This window comes from Dioscorea cayenensis, chromosome 16 (assembly GCF_009730915.1).
Source record: "Dioscorea cayenensis subsp. rotundata cultivar TDr96_F1 chromosome 16, TDr96_F1_v2_PseudoChromosome.rev07_lg8_w22 25.fasta, whole genome shotgun sequence".
NCBI lineage: Eukaryota > Viridiplantae > Streptophyta > Magnoliopsida > Dioscoreales > Dioscoreaceae > Dioscorea > Dioscorea cayenensis.
Genome location: NC_052486.1, coordinates 5,291,411 through 5,310,781, shown reverse-complemented (window position 1 = coordinate 5,310,781; position 19,371 = coordinate 5,291,411). Strand labels below are relative to the sequence as shown.

Below are 19,371 nucleotides of genomic sequence, written 5' to 3'. Positions count from 1 at the left end.
TCTAGGAGTTTTCAAGCTGGCAAGAGCAAAGCATCATATATAAGATTTTTTCTCTCCAAAGGAACAATAAGGGAGACAAGGAATGTTAGAAAGCTTGCCTCTAAAGCAAGAAGGAGGATGAAGGATCCAAGGCCTTAACTTAGCAACAAGGAGGAAGATCATCCAAAGCTCTTCTTTTTCTTCTTCTTCAAGAGGATACCGAGGATGAGAGGAAGAAGAGAGAATGAAAAAAAAAAACTATGAGAAAAAAGGGCTGAAGTTTGCAAAGAAATCCTTGGTTTGCTACAATATCAAAGCTACGGCACGCATAAAAGCTACAATACTAGTTGAAAGTGTTATAGTAACAAGCTTGGAAAGCTAGGTTATAACAATAAGCCTTTGTTTAATGGCTCTTGAATGGAAAAGAAGAGATAAGAAAGCCTCCAGATGTGGTGAGTATATGCAATTGGTTTACATATAAAATAACATTTTACAACAAACCAAACAAGGGAAAGTCACTTTTATATGTAAACCTTTATGCAGGAATGTTTGATTTCCAGTAAACAGCTAAAATGTAAATGGTTTTATTGTAAAATGTTATTTGGTTTGCTGTAGATAACAATTTACATGTAAAATATTTTACACCAAAAAACTGGTTTTACTATAATTTCACTTAAAGATAATTTGGTTGTAAGTGGAATTGCAATTAAAGTTGGCCTTTTAAATTCGCCACTCCTTCATCCTTTCAACATTGCATTCCCAAAGACACCTACGCCGCTCATGCTTCACAAAGACACATATGAAGCCTCCACTCTAACAACAACTTTAGCAACTTTAACATCTTCCACCACTTCCAGATCTCAACTTTCGCAAAGAAATAACACACATATACCCATTTTGTGAATGCACTTGTAGGAAGGAAAAAGAGATTTTTCTTTAGTTTTTTCTAGTTTGATATTTGTTAGTTAGTTGTAATTGTTGATGGATTTTTTGCAATCGAAAGCTTCTAGGGTTGGGAATTGATTTGAGTGAAGTTATGAACTTAATTTGTGGGAGTCTCTTGTTTTTTGTTCTGTTGATATGATTTTTTAGGAGTAATGAAGAAAAGGTTTATTGTTAAATGAAAGCTTGAAGCATACATCATTGTTTGATTTTGTTGTTTTATTGTTCTAATTATTTTTTGTTAATTCATTGTTAATATGCAAATATGTGCATGTCAATATATTCTAATGAAATGTATAATGAATGTTCACTTGTATTGCCATAAGATTTCAGATAATGCAATTGCATTTTAAGATCTCTTGGCTTTCACTTGAAATATGTTAACTGATAGTTTGTAGAATTGAGAAAAAGCATGCATAGATTCATAAAAGCAACTTAGGAATGGTTTAAGGCACATGAATTAAAGAATGTGAAAGATATATACTCCATCAGTATAGGCATAATTCATATTTGTGCAAATGGAAACAATTTCAAGTCAAACACATATGGAATGTGATCATCACAAATATGACATGATATTGCCTGATATATTAGCTTAATATACTCCCTAAAAACAAAAGGTGATCATCACATCAAGATCTTGGCTTCCCTTAACTTAAATTAGTCAATCTACTCTAATTGTTTGTTGGGGATATATATATATATATATATATATATATATATATATATATATATATATATATATATATATATATGTACAAATCAAACAAAAACAAACTCTTGATCCACAAATAATAGATAACAAAATGACAAACAAGAGGGTGACCTTATGAATCTAAAGAATGATGTAAAACACACACACACACACACACAATATTTCAACTAATGTAATTAAATTTAGTGATTAAATAAACAAGAGAACTCTAGTGGTTGAATAATCATAGAATCCTTAGTCTTATGAAGCATTGTTCTATTTCTTGTACAAGCATTGTTTACTTTTTTTTCTTTTTAAAATTTACCTTTTTTAGCGCTGTGGATTATAAGACAATTTTCAGTGTGACTTGTGTGCTTGATTTAAAATGAAGAGTTTGTGAATAATGAACAAATGTGAGATTTATATGCTTTTGATATTAATGGCTTGAACATACCTATTTTGAAGAAAAAATAGTGCCATTTTGATATGTTTATTTAGCTATTTATATCTATTTAATGGCACATGCAACATGACTTATAGATGGAATAAAATTTGAAAGATGAATATGTCATGGTTGCATCAGTTGTCACCATGACTATTTTTGCTTGAATGTAGTATAGAAGAAGAGGACATAATTTGCCATGGGAGCCTTACTATAATAGAGATGAACACACACAAACTATATATATCATGAATAATATATGGCTCTAATGAGGGTAATATATCCATATTGAAAATTAATTTTTTGGATTGTATGATATACTAAAACCTAAAGGATTATTATACAACAATTTTGTGAGCCCCACACCAATCAAAGTATGGTCAACAATGTTTATTTTCTTCTCCCTACCTTGCCCTGTGTCCATGTGAAGTAAAGTACCCATTTGTCCAGCAAACTTGACTGTATCAGATCCTCCCACTCCGCAAGCCATGCTCCCCTTTCTGGTGGCCACACCTCCGGCTATGCCCTGGCAAGGAGATGTCAGAGGCTTGGGTTTCAAAAAAGTCTCAACCTTCTCCTTCTTGCATTCTTTCTATTATCTTGGAAGAGCTTGGTTGGTTGGAGGCTAGAGAGAAAACTCAAGGGTGGAGTTGTCTTAATCTCTTTAGCTAATTGGTAAGCAAGCTCTTACCTTAATTTGAGCCAAATCTTGGTCTGTCATGCCTTGTTGTGTTGTCTTGTGATGATCCTTGTCTTGGTTGTTGATCTAGTGTGGTTATAGAAGTGGTAGACTTTGGAACCCCTTGCTTGTCCAATATCTTTTCGATCTTTTCCTTATTTGTTATATGGAATGCTTGTATCATTCTTAGCATGTTGTTTGCCAAAGTGATGCAACCACTTAGTCTATGGTCATGCATACAAGGCGCTTGTTGAAATGTCCTTTGAGACTTTGTTGTGAGGCATACCTTAACTCTTGATGTCCATGCTATGTTTTCTCCATTGGCTTGCCAAGTCTAGTTGCTTTAAACTTTTGTAAACCATAAATGCATATGCCTAGATTTATATTCATGCATGGTTAATTACTCCTTGTCCCACGACATTATGCTTTGCCTAGTACTTACTAGTTGCATTGCTTTGAGTAAATGATGTTTGGGATCCTCTCATTAGTTCGTGCTATTGTTGGTGTTTGTCAAATGCTTAGTTGGGTTTAATTTAATAATTGAGCTAGTAGATTTGGATTATGTTATTATAGAGCTTCTTAAGAAAGATTGTCTTAGCTTTTGGGAGTGAGTTGGAGTGGAGCTATTCTAAGTAAATAATTCCACATATAGAGCTTTTTAACTTTATTTTTTGGATATATATCTATATATAAAATTTTCAACATGTGTATTTCTTTTACATTTCACTTGTGTATTATTTGTTAGTTAGGTGAACATAAATTTGTTAATGCTTTGACAAGTAGGACCATTGAAACCTTGGGATTTTATCTCTCACTTCCCAAATGAGAGCTTAGAAATCTATATGTTTGGATTATTTTATTTCATTAAAGTTAGAATGAAAATCCTGCATGGTTGGTTCAATTTTGGCTTGTAGTAAGTAATAGATCCACTAATATTATGATGTAAAATGTTGATTTCTCTTCTTTTGTTTTTTTATTATTACTTAATCATTCATGTTACTATATGTATACATGTGTTCCTCCCATTACCAACACTTTACCCCTCCGCTTTTCTCCAAGCTTTTGTTTTTAGCTTGAGTTAATGGTTTGTCTTATTAAACTAATTATGTTAGTTTCCTCTAAATCTTAAAGATATCAAGGGAATTATTTTATTGAGGGCTCTGATTGAATCTTTCATTAGTGTGGATTCAACATGTTTCATCTCAAGGCACTATTCTAATTGATTGTTTTAATTTAATTCTGCTCATTAGTTAAGTTATTTTTTTATCAAACTATTTATGTTAGTGCTCTTAACTTACAAGTATCAGCTAATACTTTATAAAAGCATATCATGTGGGTTTGTAAGCATCAGTTGAAAACTGTATTAAAGCATTAGTGGGTTGATGTTTTATTATAGCATACTCTTAATTATTTACACATCAAAAGCATTGTTTTAGTTAATTGTTTTTTTGTTAAACTATTTAAGTGTGTATATGATTAAGTGTTTACACAACTGTACACGTATTACGATCTACTATACAATTTTCTATGTTTTATTTATTTCAGAATTTATGTTTTAATTCTTTTGAAAAGTGGGATGTTGTAAAACTCTTGTTATGACTAGACTAGTCTCCAATTAAACTACGTTCTAACCCAGTCAATAAGGGTCAATGTTGACCATGTCGACATAAATTTTGTAATTGAGACTATAGTTTCACATTGCACAGTCGACAAAATAATTGAGGCTTTGAATTTCTGATTCGGGCCACTAATGTAAAATAAATTGATTCTGCTATTTCTGACTCGAGTGCCTCCGAGGTAAAATAAATAGCCGTAGTAAATTGGAGACACATAAATATTGGAAAACCACTTTTCTTTGTTTTTGTATTTTGTTAAATGTTTATGGATGCCAGAATTGGATTTTCTTGATGTTTTGAACTTGATATTCAGTTTTCTACACATATATGTACCTTGTATTGGCTTTTGCAAAGTGATGTTATCTTAAATTTTTGAACTTTGTTAACTCGTGTTTTATTTTTAGTGGATTACTTACTAGGCCTTTTAAAGCTCATCAAGTTGTTGATTATCTCTTTCAAATCAGGAGTAAGGTCTTGCAAAGGTAAGCTTAGCTGGGTCGTTAACCAGCGTGTATTCATTTTGGGTAGTGAGTGCTTTAGCACTTGTTGTTATTGTTGGTGTTTGTTTGTTTGTTTATGTACTAAACCCTGGCTTGTATCAAATTTAAAATTCTTAGTTGTCAAGACTTTGTGGTTTTGCTATCTGCATGTTCTATATGTTGTGTTTTCTACTATGTTTAGGTTGTGAGTCCTTGTATGTCCACTGGGGTCTTGACTGGGTGAGTGTACGGCCATTTGTTGGCAATCCTGTCTCATCGTGCCAGGTTCAGGGCGTAACAATTTTACATGTAAGTGTTGAAAAGCAAGTGGCTACGTTTCTTCACATTGTTGACCATAATGTCAGAAATAGAGTAATTGGTGTTAATTTTTCATGATTTTGAGAAATTGTTAGATGATATTTCAATCATGGTTTACATGCTATCGGAGAACTCCAAGGTGAATTGATTCTACCACCTAACGTAACTACTTGTCCATTCATCACACAAGATGATATTTCAACCATGGTTTACATGCTACGTTAGTAGTTACGTTAGGTGTTAATTTTTCATGATTTTGAGAAATTGTTAGATGATATTTCAACCATGGTTTACATGCTATCGGAGAACTCCAAGGTGAATTAATTCTACCACCTAACGTAACTACTTGTCCATTCATCACACAAGATCCAATATTTGTGTCATATTTTAAGGTAAGTGATCGAGAATTAATTATAGCCATAATTAATAAAACTTGACATTAATCATTATTTTGCTAATTATGCAGGATTGCATTAGAGCGTTTGATGGTACACATATCCGTGAATTTATTCCAAAGGATATTATTGAATGTTTTCATGGAAGAAAACCTTATCTTACTCAAAATGTGTTGGCCATGATTGATTTTGAATTAGTATTTACATATGTATTAGGTGGTTGCAAAGGTTCAACACATGATACACTTGTCCTTTGGGTTGCTTGAGAAAGAGAAGATAGACTTGTAGTGCCTGATGGTGTTATGTCATTCTATAAAAATTAAAATACTTAATCTAATACAATTATGTAATACCTTGTAATTATTTTCTCATAGACATTACCTGGTAGATACTGGACACTACACATGACCTTGTTTTATATCACTATTTCATTGTGTTCGATATCATCTCAAAGAATTTAGTGTGTGTACACCATCAAATAGCAAAGAATTATTTAATTATAGGCATTCATTTTTGCATATCTCAATGGAACAAACATTTAGAGCTTTGAAAATTTGTTTGAAAATTATGACATCTAGATCATTTTATTTCTTTTGAAACATAGGAAGATATTGTCATTGTGTGTTGTATTCTTCATAATCACATTTTATAAAGAGGAAATGATATCTTACTTACGAAACCTTAATGATTGGGAACCAAATGTGCTCAAGGTGTTAATACAATCCCAAGTCCAGGAAAGCGAGGAAGGGAATGGTTAATAATATGAAATGCAATCATGAATGACATGTGGAATAATATATAAAAGTAGTTTTGAATGGTATGCTCTTTATTTTTTGTACCATTTGTGCTTGTACCATTAACTAGTAGGTTTGTAAATTTTGTTGTTTGATTATACTTTCACAAATAGCGGAATGAAACTTGTTTTTGTAACATATTTATTTATAAATTTATTCTCTAGCTTGTATTTGAAGATAAGGTTGTTGTATTTTGTAATTTATAGAATATTACCAAGTATGAAATACTTACTTCTATGCTAATTACATAATGAAATACATGAAGTATGGAGAAAGCAAAGATTTTATTAGAAAAAAGACGTCAACAAATTTCTGATGGACAATTATCATGACATCATTCATGCTAAGTTGTTTAGTTGAGCAAGCAAACCTTTGGTTTATATCCGATAAATGATTTAAGAGTGTTACTATTACTGCCATGGCTAGAGCTATTAGTGCAAGTTTTAATATAGCCGTGAATGGCATACATGTCAACAATCATCTTCTACACATAAGGAAGATATGGTTGATAATAAAACAATTTAAGAGTTTCAACGGTGCGTTGTGGGATGATTTGACATTTGTACATTGGGCCTAATTATAGAATGTATGTCTTATGTTTGAAGGCAAATCTGGGGGAGAAGGCCTATATCAATAAACTAATTCAAGACTATGGAAAGAAGGCTATTGTATGTGGAAATAATCAAACCACTAGATCTTTTGCAAGAATAGCTTTGAAAATCTAAGAAATTAAGTTTTCTTTCTAAAAGTAGCTAATTTTATGATGGCTCACTTGTTGAGGATTAAAAAAATATAATTTTACATGATCTTCTTTCTTTTTTATCTAATAATACTTGTCTTCGCAGTTGTCCCAGCAGGAGAGTCAGTTCCAACCACCACAGCTACTCCACCCCTCACAGCGGCAGAGCAGCGGATTGTAGATTCGCTATGCCACTTGGTGGCACATGTAGGGGTGGAGCTCTCACCTCTATTTCCTGTGTTCACTTTAGCTTCCACATCTAGAGAGAAGGTAGAGAAGGAGGAGGACGCACCAACACCAGCTCTAGCCACCATAGCTATTCTACCCTTCACCGCGATCGAGCGGTCGCTTGTAGATTCGCTATGCCACTTGGCGGCGCATGTTAGGGTGGAGCTCCCACCTCTATCTCCCGTGTTCTCTTCAGCTTCTACATTGATAGCCGAGGTAGAGAAGGAGAAGGATAACTCTGGCAGCTCTAAGAGCCAGATTGTGACCGAGCCAAAGGACGACACTGACTTATCTTTATTGTCTTTCATTTCATGATATTTGTACACTTATTTTTGTTTGATTAGCAAGGGTTTAGTCCCTGCTACTTTTGTATTTTTATTTTTTATTTGTATTTTTCATATTTCAGTTTTTGTATTTTGTTTTTAGTATTTCGTATTTTATTTTTCTCTTCCTCCACTAAACCCTCTCTCATACACAAGATGATGTAAGCCACATCCTTCGATTTGGTCCAATCTTTTTCTCAACCGCAATTATTGTGCAAAAAGAATAACACACTCGATGACATTGTCAAGACTTACCAAATTTTATTGGGGAAGTATCATTTCTTTTTACACTCTCTCGCCCACTTAGTACTCCTATTGTGTTCCTCTTGTTAGCTAGATTTTTGTTACATTGAGGCCAATGTATATCTTTGTGTGCGGAAAGGGGGGTTGTTAATTTTGGGCTTTAATTGTTAAGTGCATGTTCTATGATAGTTTAAGTAGTACTTCTTAAAGTGTCTTTCTATAGGAGTTTGACAACTTGTATAATGCTACATTTTTCATGCTTAACCGGTAACGTGCCATATTTAGGAGTTAGTAAGATTTTTAATTGCACATGATTCTCTTTGCTCATCATTTTGAACACTTAGAGAGGTTAGTTTATTTTGTTAGTCCTAAAAAAAAAATAAAAAATAAAAAATAAAAACAAAAAAAAGAGCTACCACTTCTAAAGCATGAAGCTACTGTCGAAAAGTCGGATATTAATATGCCATAATGAGAGAAAGAGTTACCTTCTAAGAATGTGTGAAAGCTACCATTTCTGTATAGTTTAGTGTTGACCTAAGTGGTAAAACCACATTTGTAAAACTTATTGTTTGTAAATAACCAATTCTTTGTTAGTAGGTGAGTAATGTGAGTCAAATCTCACACACACACATATATATAACACTTTGAATATGGCATATTTATACTTGTTGCAAACAATTATGAATGCACTATACTTTTTGTGCACTAGAGACTTTAAGTGCAAGCTTAAGAATGAGCACTTTGGTACTTAGTTTGTTCCATTAATACTTACAGGTCATGATAAGCACAACTGGAGTCAAATGAATGAAATCAGGAGCAAAACGGGATTGAGAACATCAAATAGAAAACTATACGGGCAAGGTATATGCCTGTATATCTGCTGTGTATCTTATAGAGTATCGGCAAGTTAAGCATCCAGAGAAATACACAGACAATGTATACAATCGTGCACTCCCCAACCTAAAGTTCTTTGGGGGTTCTTCTTCCATGGATAGTGTTTTAGGGCTTTATTTTGATTGCTTTGTTTTGAAAATTGACCCCATTGAGAACTAACTTCCTTGGGTGTATGGATTGATGTAGCTTGGGATATTAACTCTTTATTCTTGCTTTTAATATAGATTTTCTTTGGTTTGTTGGGTTCATCTGTGTCTCTATATTGTTAATTTAGCGTAAAGAGAGGCTATTTCATTTTGATTGCGCAATTGAGATCGAGAGATTCATCGCGTGAGATCACCTATTGATGAAGAGAATCAAGGGTGTGCGTTAGAGTTAGGCCACTTGTAATTCTTTCTACTAGGGTCATGTAGCGAAAGCTCTGGTTTCTAATTAGGGATTTCTTAGATCTTTATGCAATCGTGGAAAAGTAGGATTAGAAAAAATTGAATCATATCGTAGCATGGGATTAGATTTTGGTGAGTCTTGAAAGAGCACCCGATATAAATTTGAAACCTCTTAGTCTAATCTACTAGGGTTCAATCTGTATTAAGTGCAACTAGTTTAATCTTTAATTCTCAAGTGAAATTATATTAGGGCACCATATTCTCCCATTGTCTATTAGTTCTTGCTTTCCTTGATTTTAGTTTTTTTCATCATTGATTGCTATTTTACTGTTCACTTTTTATCAATTGATTGTTTTAAGGTAGATAAAAAAGATTGAGTTAGTACTTCTACTATGTTGTCTATGTGGATTCAACCTTATTTCTTAGCACTTTATTACACGATTAGCATATACACTTGCTTGTGTTCCTATCACATCAAGATTATTTTTCTCTTTTAAAACACAAGTAGATATTGCCATTGTGTGTTGTATTCTTCATAATAACATTTTATAAAGAGATAATGACATCTTACTAATGAAACATTAATGATTAGGTAGCAAATGTGCTTGAGGTGTTAATACAACCAAGTCCGGGAAAGCGAGGACGGGAATGGTTGATAATATGAAATGCAATCATGAATGACATGTGGAATAATAGATAAAAGTAGTTTTGAATGTTATGCTCTTTAGTTTTTTGTATGACTTGTGTTGGTGTCATGAATTACTAACTTTATAAATTTTGTTGTTTGATCATAATTTCACAAATAGTGGAATAAAACTTGTTTTTGTAACATATTTTTTTATAAATTTATTTTCTAGCTTGTATTTGAAGATAAGGTTATTGGCTTTTGTAATTTATGGAATATTAAAAAGCTTGAAAGACTGACTTCTATGCTAACTACATAATGAAATCCATGAAGTATGGAGAAATGCATCAGAAAACGAAGATTTTATTAGAAAAAAGACGTCAACAAATTTCTGATGAACAATTATCATGGCATCATTCATACTAAGTGGGTTATAATAAAACCACTTAAGAGTTTAAGTGGTGTGTTGTGGGATGATTCAATATTTGTGCATTGGGCCTAATTATAAATGTATGTCTTATGTTTGAAGGCACATCTAGGGGAGAAGGCCTACAATAAATTGATTTAAGACTATGGAAAGAAGGCTATTGTATGTGGGAATAACCAAACGACTAGATCTTTTGCAAGAACAACTTCACCAAGCTCTAGAAGCCTAGGTGTATGCATGGAACAACCACCAACATTGCCAATAGTTGAATTGGACAACCTGATCCAAGGATTTAATGATTTTGATGATGCCGCAATAAGCCAATCTTCTACTAATGACACATTGACAAGCTCTACTTCCAAGGCTAACGAAGGTAAACAACAAGCAAAAACATGCTGAGGTGGATGATGAAATCATGCGAAATTTTGAGCTTCAATTGGAAGAATTGCAAATGCGTTAAAGGTAGACAAGCGTTAATTTATTTGTAAGCAATTGTTTAATGATATCATGACTTTAAGTAATCACTATATTGATTATGATTTTGGATGAGCATATGATTATTTGTTTCAAAATCTTTCTCTAGCAATTGGGTTTCTGAACAAAACCATTCCTTATGATGCTTTTGGATAGATGATTTTCTTCATCAATTGAGAAGTGGTCGACGAGCATAAGTTGTTAGAACATTGATGGGTGTTGCTATTGTGCTATATTATCACTTTGAATTTAGTGTGATGTTATATTTAAAAATATCATTATTTTTGTGGTATTGAATGTTAAATATTTTTAATTTGTACAACGGTATATTTTGGATAAATATTGATGTCATCTTTTAGATGAATATTAAATGAAATTTATTTTGTAATATATTTATTTAGGGGTTGTTTGGTTATCAACAAGTAGATATAAGTAGGTGTGATGTAAAAAGTTTTACATGTGAAATTTACTTTTTGGTGTTTGGTTTGAGGTAAAAGTAACTTTTACATGTGAAAAGTTTTATCTTAAACCTTTATTTTACAGTATTTTAACTCACAACAAAAGTTGTTGTGAGTTAAAATACTGTAAAACAATGTTTTACAGTAACCTCCTTCAGACTTCCACCAAACCATCAGGCGATGACCACCTCTTTCAGGCCTCTCCCTACTCCAGAAGCAAACAACCATCTTCTTCAGACCTCACCATCAGGCGACGACCTTCACCACTAACGTCACCCTCTAACACCGGCGAGTTCCTCCACCACAGGCGATGAGAAGATGGGCCACCTTTCTCTCACTCTCTCTTGATCGATTGATTTCATTTATGGTAAGCATTGTGTTGGTTGTGGAGCTGATGGTGGTGGAGGTCTAGGTGGTGGTCATGGTGGAGGTTTAGGTGGTGGCATTGGAGGAGGTGGTGGAGGTTTGGGCGGAGGAGGAGGTGTAGGATTGGGAGGAGGTGGAGCTGGTGGTGGTTTGGTTGGTGGATCTGGCGGCGGCGGTGGTTTTGGGGCTGGAGGTGGCGATGGACATGGAGGAGGCCTATGAGGTGGTGGCTGTCTTGGAGTGGGCGTTGGTGTTGGAGGTATGCTGGGTTTGCTGGTGGCGCCAGCGGTAGTGGTGGTGGATGTTAATAACTTATGATTTAATTCTATTTGTGTGCGTATGTGTTTTAATTGTGGTTAAGTTAGTCTATAATTATTATCTTTTAAATAATCTTTCTAATGATGAATTCTTAGTATTGTCACTCGTCATGCCGGTTATTAATGGATTATATTATATTGATTTTACAGATTTTTCTGTTCTAATTGAATTATTTAATCTTTGCAATCAATGTCCCTTCTTATTCTAAATGCTTTCTTATATTTTAATTCAAATATTTTGTAATGTAATTTTATGTTCAAAAAATATTATTTATTAATTAAATTTAATGCTAATTTTTTAAAAATAAATATTAAATATTTTTACATTAAATAAATAATGTATTTAAGTTAATTAATAATTTTAGCTTAAATTAATTTATTTGATAAGTATTAAATAATTAGTAATAAAAATTAATGGTGGTAATCTCACCATACCACTTAGATGGTAACCTTACATCTCACATTACATCAAAACAAACACATAAAAAATAAATACAACATTTTCACTCACATCAAACCAAACAACAATGATTTAAGTTGAAATACAACATTTTCACTTATACTGTAAATCCACTTACATGTAATTTGACTTATTGTCAACTAAACAACCCCTTAGTATGTTGTAATTTTTTAGAATTGAAATGTTCTATTCTATGTAATAATATGATCAAACATATTGTAATTTATGTTTGGAGAATATAATTTATTATTTAGATTTAATTATAGAAATACTCTCTAATATTTTCAAATGATAATATATTATTAAATATATAATTTGAAAAAAATATTTAATTAGTGGTGATAGTGACTGAGAGTTGGGTAATATCAAAATCCCACTTATGATAAGTAAACCCTTTAATTTAAATCAAATCAAACATTAAAAAAGCAAATACAATATTTTGAATTACATCAATCAAATAATGCAGATATCATTTGTAATTTTGGATAATGTTAAAGGTAGTTAGATAATGTTAAGGGTAATTGGGTAATTTCATACTAAAAAATAACAAATAATTTCATACTAAAAATTATGACCTTAGATGATGTTAAGGGTAATTAGGTAATTTTGTTAAGTTGGGTTAAGTGGGAAGTATGATTAATTCCATAAACCCTAACGGTGACTTACGGTAACTAACAGTAGGGATATATAAGTTAAAAAATTAGTTTAATGAGGGTATGCAAGCAAATAATATTTTTATAGGGGAATTTAAGCAATTTTATGGTTTTATAGGTGTATGCAAGCAATTTTTCCTCAAAATTATTATGCAATAAAAAAAATTAATTATTTTAAAAGCATATTATTATACTCCTAATAATAAAAATTATACTCACTGAAAAGCTTTTTTTTTTTTATGAAATTATACATTAAAAAAAGTACGACAATATTTTTTAATAGAATTTTTCTTAGATAAATCAATTAGTTTAACAAATAAAAACATAAGGTAAATGATCCAAAATAAAATAATAATAAAAAAAATGGTAAAGAATGGGAATAAATGTTATATATACATGTATGTATGTATGCATTCCTATGGTTCTATTTTTAAGCCCTGGTGTTCTCAGGGGAAGTCGAATTTTAGGAGATCGGTGAGAGAAATCGGAGAGATGGGGAGCTCCAACACCGGAGGAGCCAAGGACGAGAGCCCTGCTGACGGGGGTAAGGCTCGCGCTGTTCGCTCCGGTTCTGAGTCGCCTGACGGCGCTGCAGCTACGTATTTTGAAGGGGAGAAGGTTCTGGCGTACCATGGCCCTGCAATCTATGAAGCTAAGGTCTGTGTTAGGGTTAGGGTTTTGTTTTCTGTCTCTTTATTTTGTTCTTGGATCGCTTCTTGATAATGTATTGGTGTTTTCATGCCAAACCCTTCTTGTTCTTGTTCTTGTTCTTAGTTTTATTTGTTGCTTTTGAATGTGTGCTTTAACCGTGAATCATTTGGATGTTGCTGAAACCTAATCTTTTTGATTATTTAGAATATATAACACTGCCAAGTTGAATTTTGCTGTAGAAATTAGTGTTGAACTCTGAGGGCCCTGCAATCTATGAAGCCAAGGTCTGGATGAGGTTTAGGGTTTTATTCCTTTCGTCTCTTTATTTTGCTCTTATGTCACTTCTTTCTACTGCGATTTGGTTATTTTTCATGGCAAAGCTTAGGTTTTTTTTTTCTTTCTTGGTGCGCCTTAATCGGTAAAGATTCGGATCTTGTAGAAACCTACTCTTGTGATGATTTAGGGTATGCATCACTGCGAATTATCACTGCTCCAACGTTCTATTTATTTTGCTCTTAGATCACTCCTTTCTTCTGTGAATTGGTGTTATTCATGACAAGGTTTTGTTCTTTTCTTTCTGATGGTGGGTTTTAATTAGTAAGGATTGGGAATCTGGGATGTTGTAAAAACCAAATATTGTGATGATTTAGGATATTGAACACTGAATAATTGAGGATCTAATTCTAAATTCGGGGTATAGTTGAAGATTTCTGTAGAAATCAGCATGTGATTGTAAATGATCATTTCATGTCTGAATTTCACTGAATTGTCAAATTTTTAATTTTTTACCATTACAGTAATCACTTAAATTATCATTTTCATAATTGCAACCAATAATCCCACAACTCCTTACTGTTTATTGGAATAATGGTAGTATCAAACTTGTTGTGTAATGTCTTCCAGTGTCACTTTTGGACTTTGTAACACATTGCTCCCGTGGAAGAGCATATTCCTCTAGCCATATCCTATTAGGAATAGTTTGAAAATTGAGTTTGACTTGTCAAAATTTTAAGTATAAGCAACCTATTGTGTGGTTCAGTCATCTTTCTGCCATGTAGATTAGCTGGAATTGACTGGAATGGTTTCTTTGGTCCATGTCATGGACATTGATCCCTGGAAATATAAATATTAGGAAACTCACTCAATCTTATGGGATTGTAAGTTATAACTCAGAATTTAAAAATTTCCCAATTTTGGCTATTTTAATGAACTAGTTACTAAACAATGCAATAAAATGTATATAATCATTCTTGCAAACCAGCAGGCTTTTAATTGTTTGAGTAAAAGCCACTTCAACTCCTGCTAAAAGACAATATCAAGGCCTTCCATTTGTATACATTTTTTTTTCTTCTGAAGGTTATGAAATGGATTTTTTTGCTGCTATCTTCATATTAGTCATCCATATTTATGTATTATTTATTTATAATTATTGTTGTTCTTAACCACCCACATGACTAAGATTTCTTGTTTCATTAACGGCTGAATGGCCAAATATTTTTTTCAAGGTGCAAAAATCAGAGTTGCGAAAGGATGAATGGAAATATTTCGTCCATTACCTTGTGAGTGACTATTTTTATCTTAAATTCTATTTTTGGTTACTACATGTGTTTGATGCCATTAGATGTCAGAGTAATGATCTTTTTTGACCCCTATCTTTACATTTTTGCAGGGTTGGAGTAAGAAGTATGTTCCAGTTGCAATTGCTTTGTTTGCTCTCTCATTTTTGAAGCATTTATCATGGAATTTCTCTTTAGTAGCTTCCTCTAGTCCCTTATTCTGAAATGAAACCTGTTATCTTTTTGTTGCTTGACTTGTTGTTGAAAATTCAATAAGTTACAAGTCCTAGTTTCTTTAACATCTAGTGCAGCCTTCTTTTTGTCTTCTGAATTGCTAGCTCCATAATGTGATTCCGCCTGCGACTTTTTTAAACCCCACATATTTAGGGACATGACAATTGTTTTTGTTTAACAAATTTTGAACTTAATGTATACACATAATGCTAAGATTCCTTGCTATTGATATTTTGGAGTGCCAAATTTCTTTCTTTTTTAATTTTTTTTTTGGCTACTAAGTTAAATATTATTTATTCAAGTGTAATTAAAACCGTTAAGCACCCCTAAGGCGCTAAGATTTTTTATTGTTGGAGGCGAGAGGCACCACGAAAAGCTCACTCCCAGGCGAAGTAAAGTTCTATTTAATAAATAACTTATATATATATATATAATTTTTTGGAATAATTAAGGTCAAGCAAAGTAAAGCTTAACGTCAAACAAAGCATAACATAAAGTCAAGAAAAACACTTCTTGAAAGTCTAGAACTACTCAAGTTTTTAGAGTGCACACGCTATCTTTATAAGTCATCTAATTCTACAATATTATCATCCAAATTATCTATGCTAGCTTCAACTCCATCACTAGATTTAAAGTGCAACTTTTGCTGCCCCTTCAATTTTCTCTAATTAATTAGTCAATCTTTTAATTTAGTCATTATTTTAAAAAAAAATAGCAGTTGTACACTTAAAATCACCTAGTTTTTTTCTCCTAAATTTATTTTGTTTCATTCCTTATTAGTAAATATGCCTTTTTAAAATCACCTTGTTTTTTTTCCCTTAAATTTATTTCCTTCCTTATTAGCAAGTGTGCCTTTTTTAAAATCACTTAGTTTTTCTCCCCTAAATTTATTTCCTTCTTTATTAGTAAGTGTACCTTTTTAAAATCCCAATTAACACTACTTGAAAGCATTAAATATAAAGCTGATAAAAAAAATGCTCCTTTTTTATGCCTAGCGCCTGGCAAAAAGTGCTCTTCTGGGCTCGCCTCGTTGAAGCCGTCTCGCACTGGTGTTGTTGAGGTGCTAGGACCTCGCCTCTTCTTACCTGAGTGCCTAGGAGAGCGCCTTTCTTGCTTTTAATAACACTAATTTATTCAACTTGATAATTTATTATTATGTTAGTTATGTTACCATTGCAAAGATATTACATCAATTCAATATTTTTTTTATATTATGGCAAAAGAAACATTGACCAAGCAGATGCAATTTCAATTTCAGTAAATCAACGTCTTACTCCTTATATACAGCGGTGTTGTGATAAGATTGTTGTCAATTAAGTCTTTTATCTGCATTAAATTTATTTTTTGTAGTACCTATATATATATATATATATATGTGTGTGTGTGTGTGTGTGTTAATGGACTCCACTTCCAATTGGCTATCAATTTGTGCTATGGTTCCCTAGGCTGAAGTCAATTTGCTAAAATTACTAGCTGTTCACTTTGTTGACACTGATTTAAAGACTGGGAGATTTCTTCTTAACTCCTTTTTTTCATATGATGAATCTTTATCTTTTGATTAACCATTTGCTAAATTAAGTTTGTCAAGTATGCAAAATTTCGTTGGGGCTTTTGACTAGTCACCTAATTTTGGACAAAGTGGAATAGATAAAAAAGACTTGAGAACTTAAAGATTGTGAAATGGTATCTACCTTCAATCATAGTTTTATTAACGGAGTCTCTTATCACTTGGATTTTATGGGTTTCAAAACCCTAGTCCCATGAAAGTCATACTGGCCTTTTTGATCAATTATCTGTCAGTCATCTAGCTCAGCTGCTATTCAAAAGATCGATGCTATGTTTCACAACCATGAAATATTTTGGAAAATCTATGATAGAAGCGGTTAAATGTTCTTGCCATTCATAATCTTGTTACAAGTTATAAGACGTACATTCTCAGGCATTATTTTGATTCTCTATACAGCTGGGATGAATGGGTTGGGGCTGATCGCTTGCTGAAGTATAATGAGGGTAATATTCGCAAGCAGCAGGCGCTCAAGAAGCACTCAAGTGCAGATAAGAATGCCAAGTCAGGACGGACAACACAAAATAAGCCAAAAGGCTCCACTGGTCGGTTCACTTATCCTTAATCTGATTTAGCCAGCATTAACCAGTTGACTGTTGATTTCATTTTCCTTATCCACAAACTAATGCTCTTAGTTGACTTTACTGACAAAATGGTCTTTAACTGTAATCAAGTTAAGAAAAATTGAGATCGAGTAAAATTAAGAATGCGTGTGTTTTTTTTTCTATATATAGCAATAATTAAGTGGCACTAGTTATGAGAATTAGTCTTCTTAGTTTTCATCTTCAATATGTTAGCTTTATCTATTTCACTGCCATTGAATATTTTGTATTGTTGAAAAGCATGTAAAATCTATTTGTATTAATAGTTAGATATTTGCTGATATTAGACATTATTGAGAACATTAGTCTTAAAAAAGGATTTCTATCATATATACAAATATAGCAATGGTGTTATTGCAACCGATATCTAATTATTATATTAAGGGAAAATGCATCAGAAATTTTTTTTTTTAGATTTTTTAAAATTCAAAAACTAGGAGAGCAGAATACTTTTGTTTTCATGCCAAGTTTTTGGAAGTTTTTAGATTTATTAATTTTAAAATTGTAATAGCCAGAGAAATAGATTGGATTTGTGTGTGTGCGTGTGTGTGTGAGATAGATAGATCTACAACGAATTATGAAAAAAATTCTTTGCTTGGGGCAAGTGGGCTGTTTTACCTTGCATATATTGTCTAGTTGATTACCACCAACTCTACTGATGTGAAATTTGAGGTTCATTATATCTTTGAAGAATTTGTTAGTTTCCATCATTTATTTCTTTAAGAAAATGATCAGCTTTCGGACATACACTACAAACAAGCTTTGTGCAAACCAAACGTATACAAGAATATTGCACACCTACTATGCATCTTCAACACATTGATATTTCATGCTTGTATAAACTTATGCCTACGTCTTCTTAATTTGACTATGATCATCTAACATTCCTAGCGATATGTTTCCCAAGATTATGTGTGTCACAATCTGATTCTCGTAGGTCATCTTATAATTATGAACCAAATGGGATTTCAGCATGACATTGGTAAGTTTTTGTTGCTGTAACTATTGAGGTGATTAGGGGTATGACAGTTAAATCAAAATGGGTAATAATAGCAGAAACTTGTTGGAGAGTTGGGCTGAAGGGTGTTATTGAGGTTGGAAATGGTGAGATTTCATGTTCTGCGGGTATGAGAGAGAGATTTCTCTGTTCAGAGATGTGTTTATTGTATCCAACCCACCTGTTGTGTGAAGTGTGAAACTTAAGTTCATACCTTATCTGTGTTATAAGTAGGCACAGGCAATTTTATTTCTCTGTTAGTCTATCCATTTGTATCTGTATGTAACAACATTATATGAAAGTATCTTAGCACCATCTTTTTTTAAATGACTGAAGTTCACAAGATTTGTGAAATCTAAATGAAGAAAATGGTTGGCAATCTCCTGGATTTCTGAATAACTTAATAACATGTGATGCTGGTAGTAGTACAGATTCATAAGCCTGTTAGCTGTATGTACTAATTATCTTTTAAAATATTCAAACTTCTGAATTTCTAACTGAAAAGCCTCCTTTAAAGTGACTCAACATCTGAAAGTTTGTTTTATTGAAACTTTGCTTTATATCAATGCATTTTCATCGCATTAGGGTCTCCTATTCTACTTGTATTTTCCTTCTTTGCTGTTTAAATTGAATGAATGCCATCTCTTGTACATAATTAGTTATATATATTATGCTATTGTACTGAATAATGCAAGAATAGGTCAAATTTAATCAAATGTGCTGCTTTTAGCCTTGTTTGATTGCTTATTGGCTTATAAGTAGTTTTGATTTCAGAAATTCTTCGTTCATATACTTAATCCTAATTGATTTATTTTGGGATTACCTATGCTGGAAGA

The 19,371-nt window shown here is 32.5% G+C and overlaps 3 protein-coding genes across 3 annotated transcripts in view; all 3 read left to right on the top strand.

Moving 5' to 3' along the window:
* The first annotated feature begins 1,076 nt into the window (after nt 1–1,076).
* Nucleotides 1,077–7,895, top strand: LOC120278457. Its single transcript, XM_039285250.1, has 4 exons — nt 1,077–1,087; nt 2,493–2,732; nt 4,757–4,834; nt 7,184–7,895. Exons 1-4 carry the CDS (start codon nt 1,077–1,079, stop codon nt 7,338–7,340), a joined length of 486 nt encoding a protein of 161 aa, XP_039141184.1. The 3' UTR covers nt 7,341–7,895.
* A 2,545-nt stretch (nt 7,896–10,440) lies between these two features.
* Nucleotides 10,441–11,723, top strand: LOC120278456 (glycine-rich protein 23-like). Its single transcript, XM_039285249.1, has 2 exons — nt 10,441–10,576; nt 11,527–11,723. Exons 1-2 carry the CDS (start codon nt 10,441–10,443, stop codon nt 11,721–11,723), a joined length of 333 nt encoding a protein of 110 aa, XP_039141183.1.
* Nucleotides 11,724–13,363: 1,640 nt separating this feature from the next.
* LOC120279028 (protein MRG1) overlaps nt 13,364–19,371 on the top strand; it is a 37,954-nt gene continuing 31,946 nt past the window's right edge. The window contains exons 1-4 of the mRNA XM_039285863.1: nt 13,364–13,588; nt 15,088–15,141; nt 15,252–15,265; nt 17,336–17,481. Of these exons, the coding sequence (XP_039141797.1) occupies nt 13,424–13,588; nt 15,088–15,141; nt 15,252–15,265; nt 17,336–17,481 (379 nt within the window). The 5' untranslated portion in view covers nt 13,364–13,423. The remainder of the gene's footprint in view (nt 13,589–15,087; nt 15,142–15,251; nt 15,266–17,335; nt 17,482–19,371) is intronic.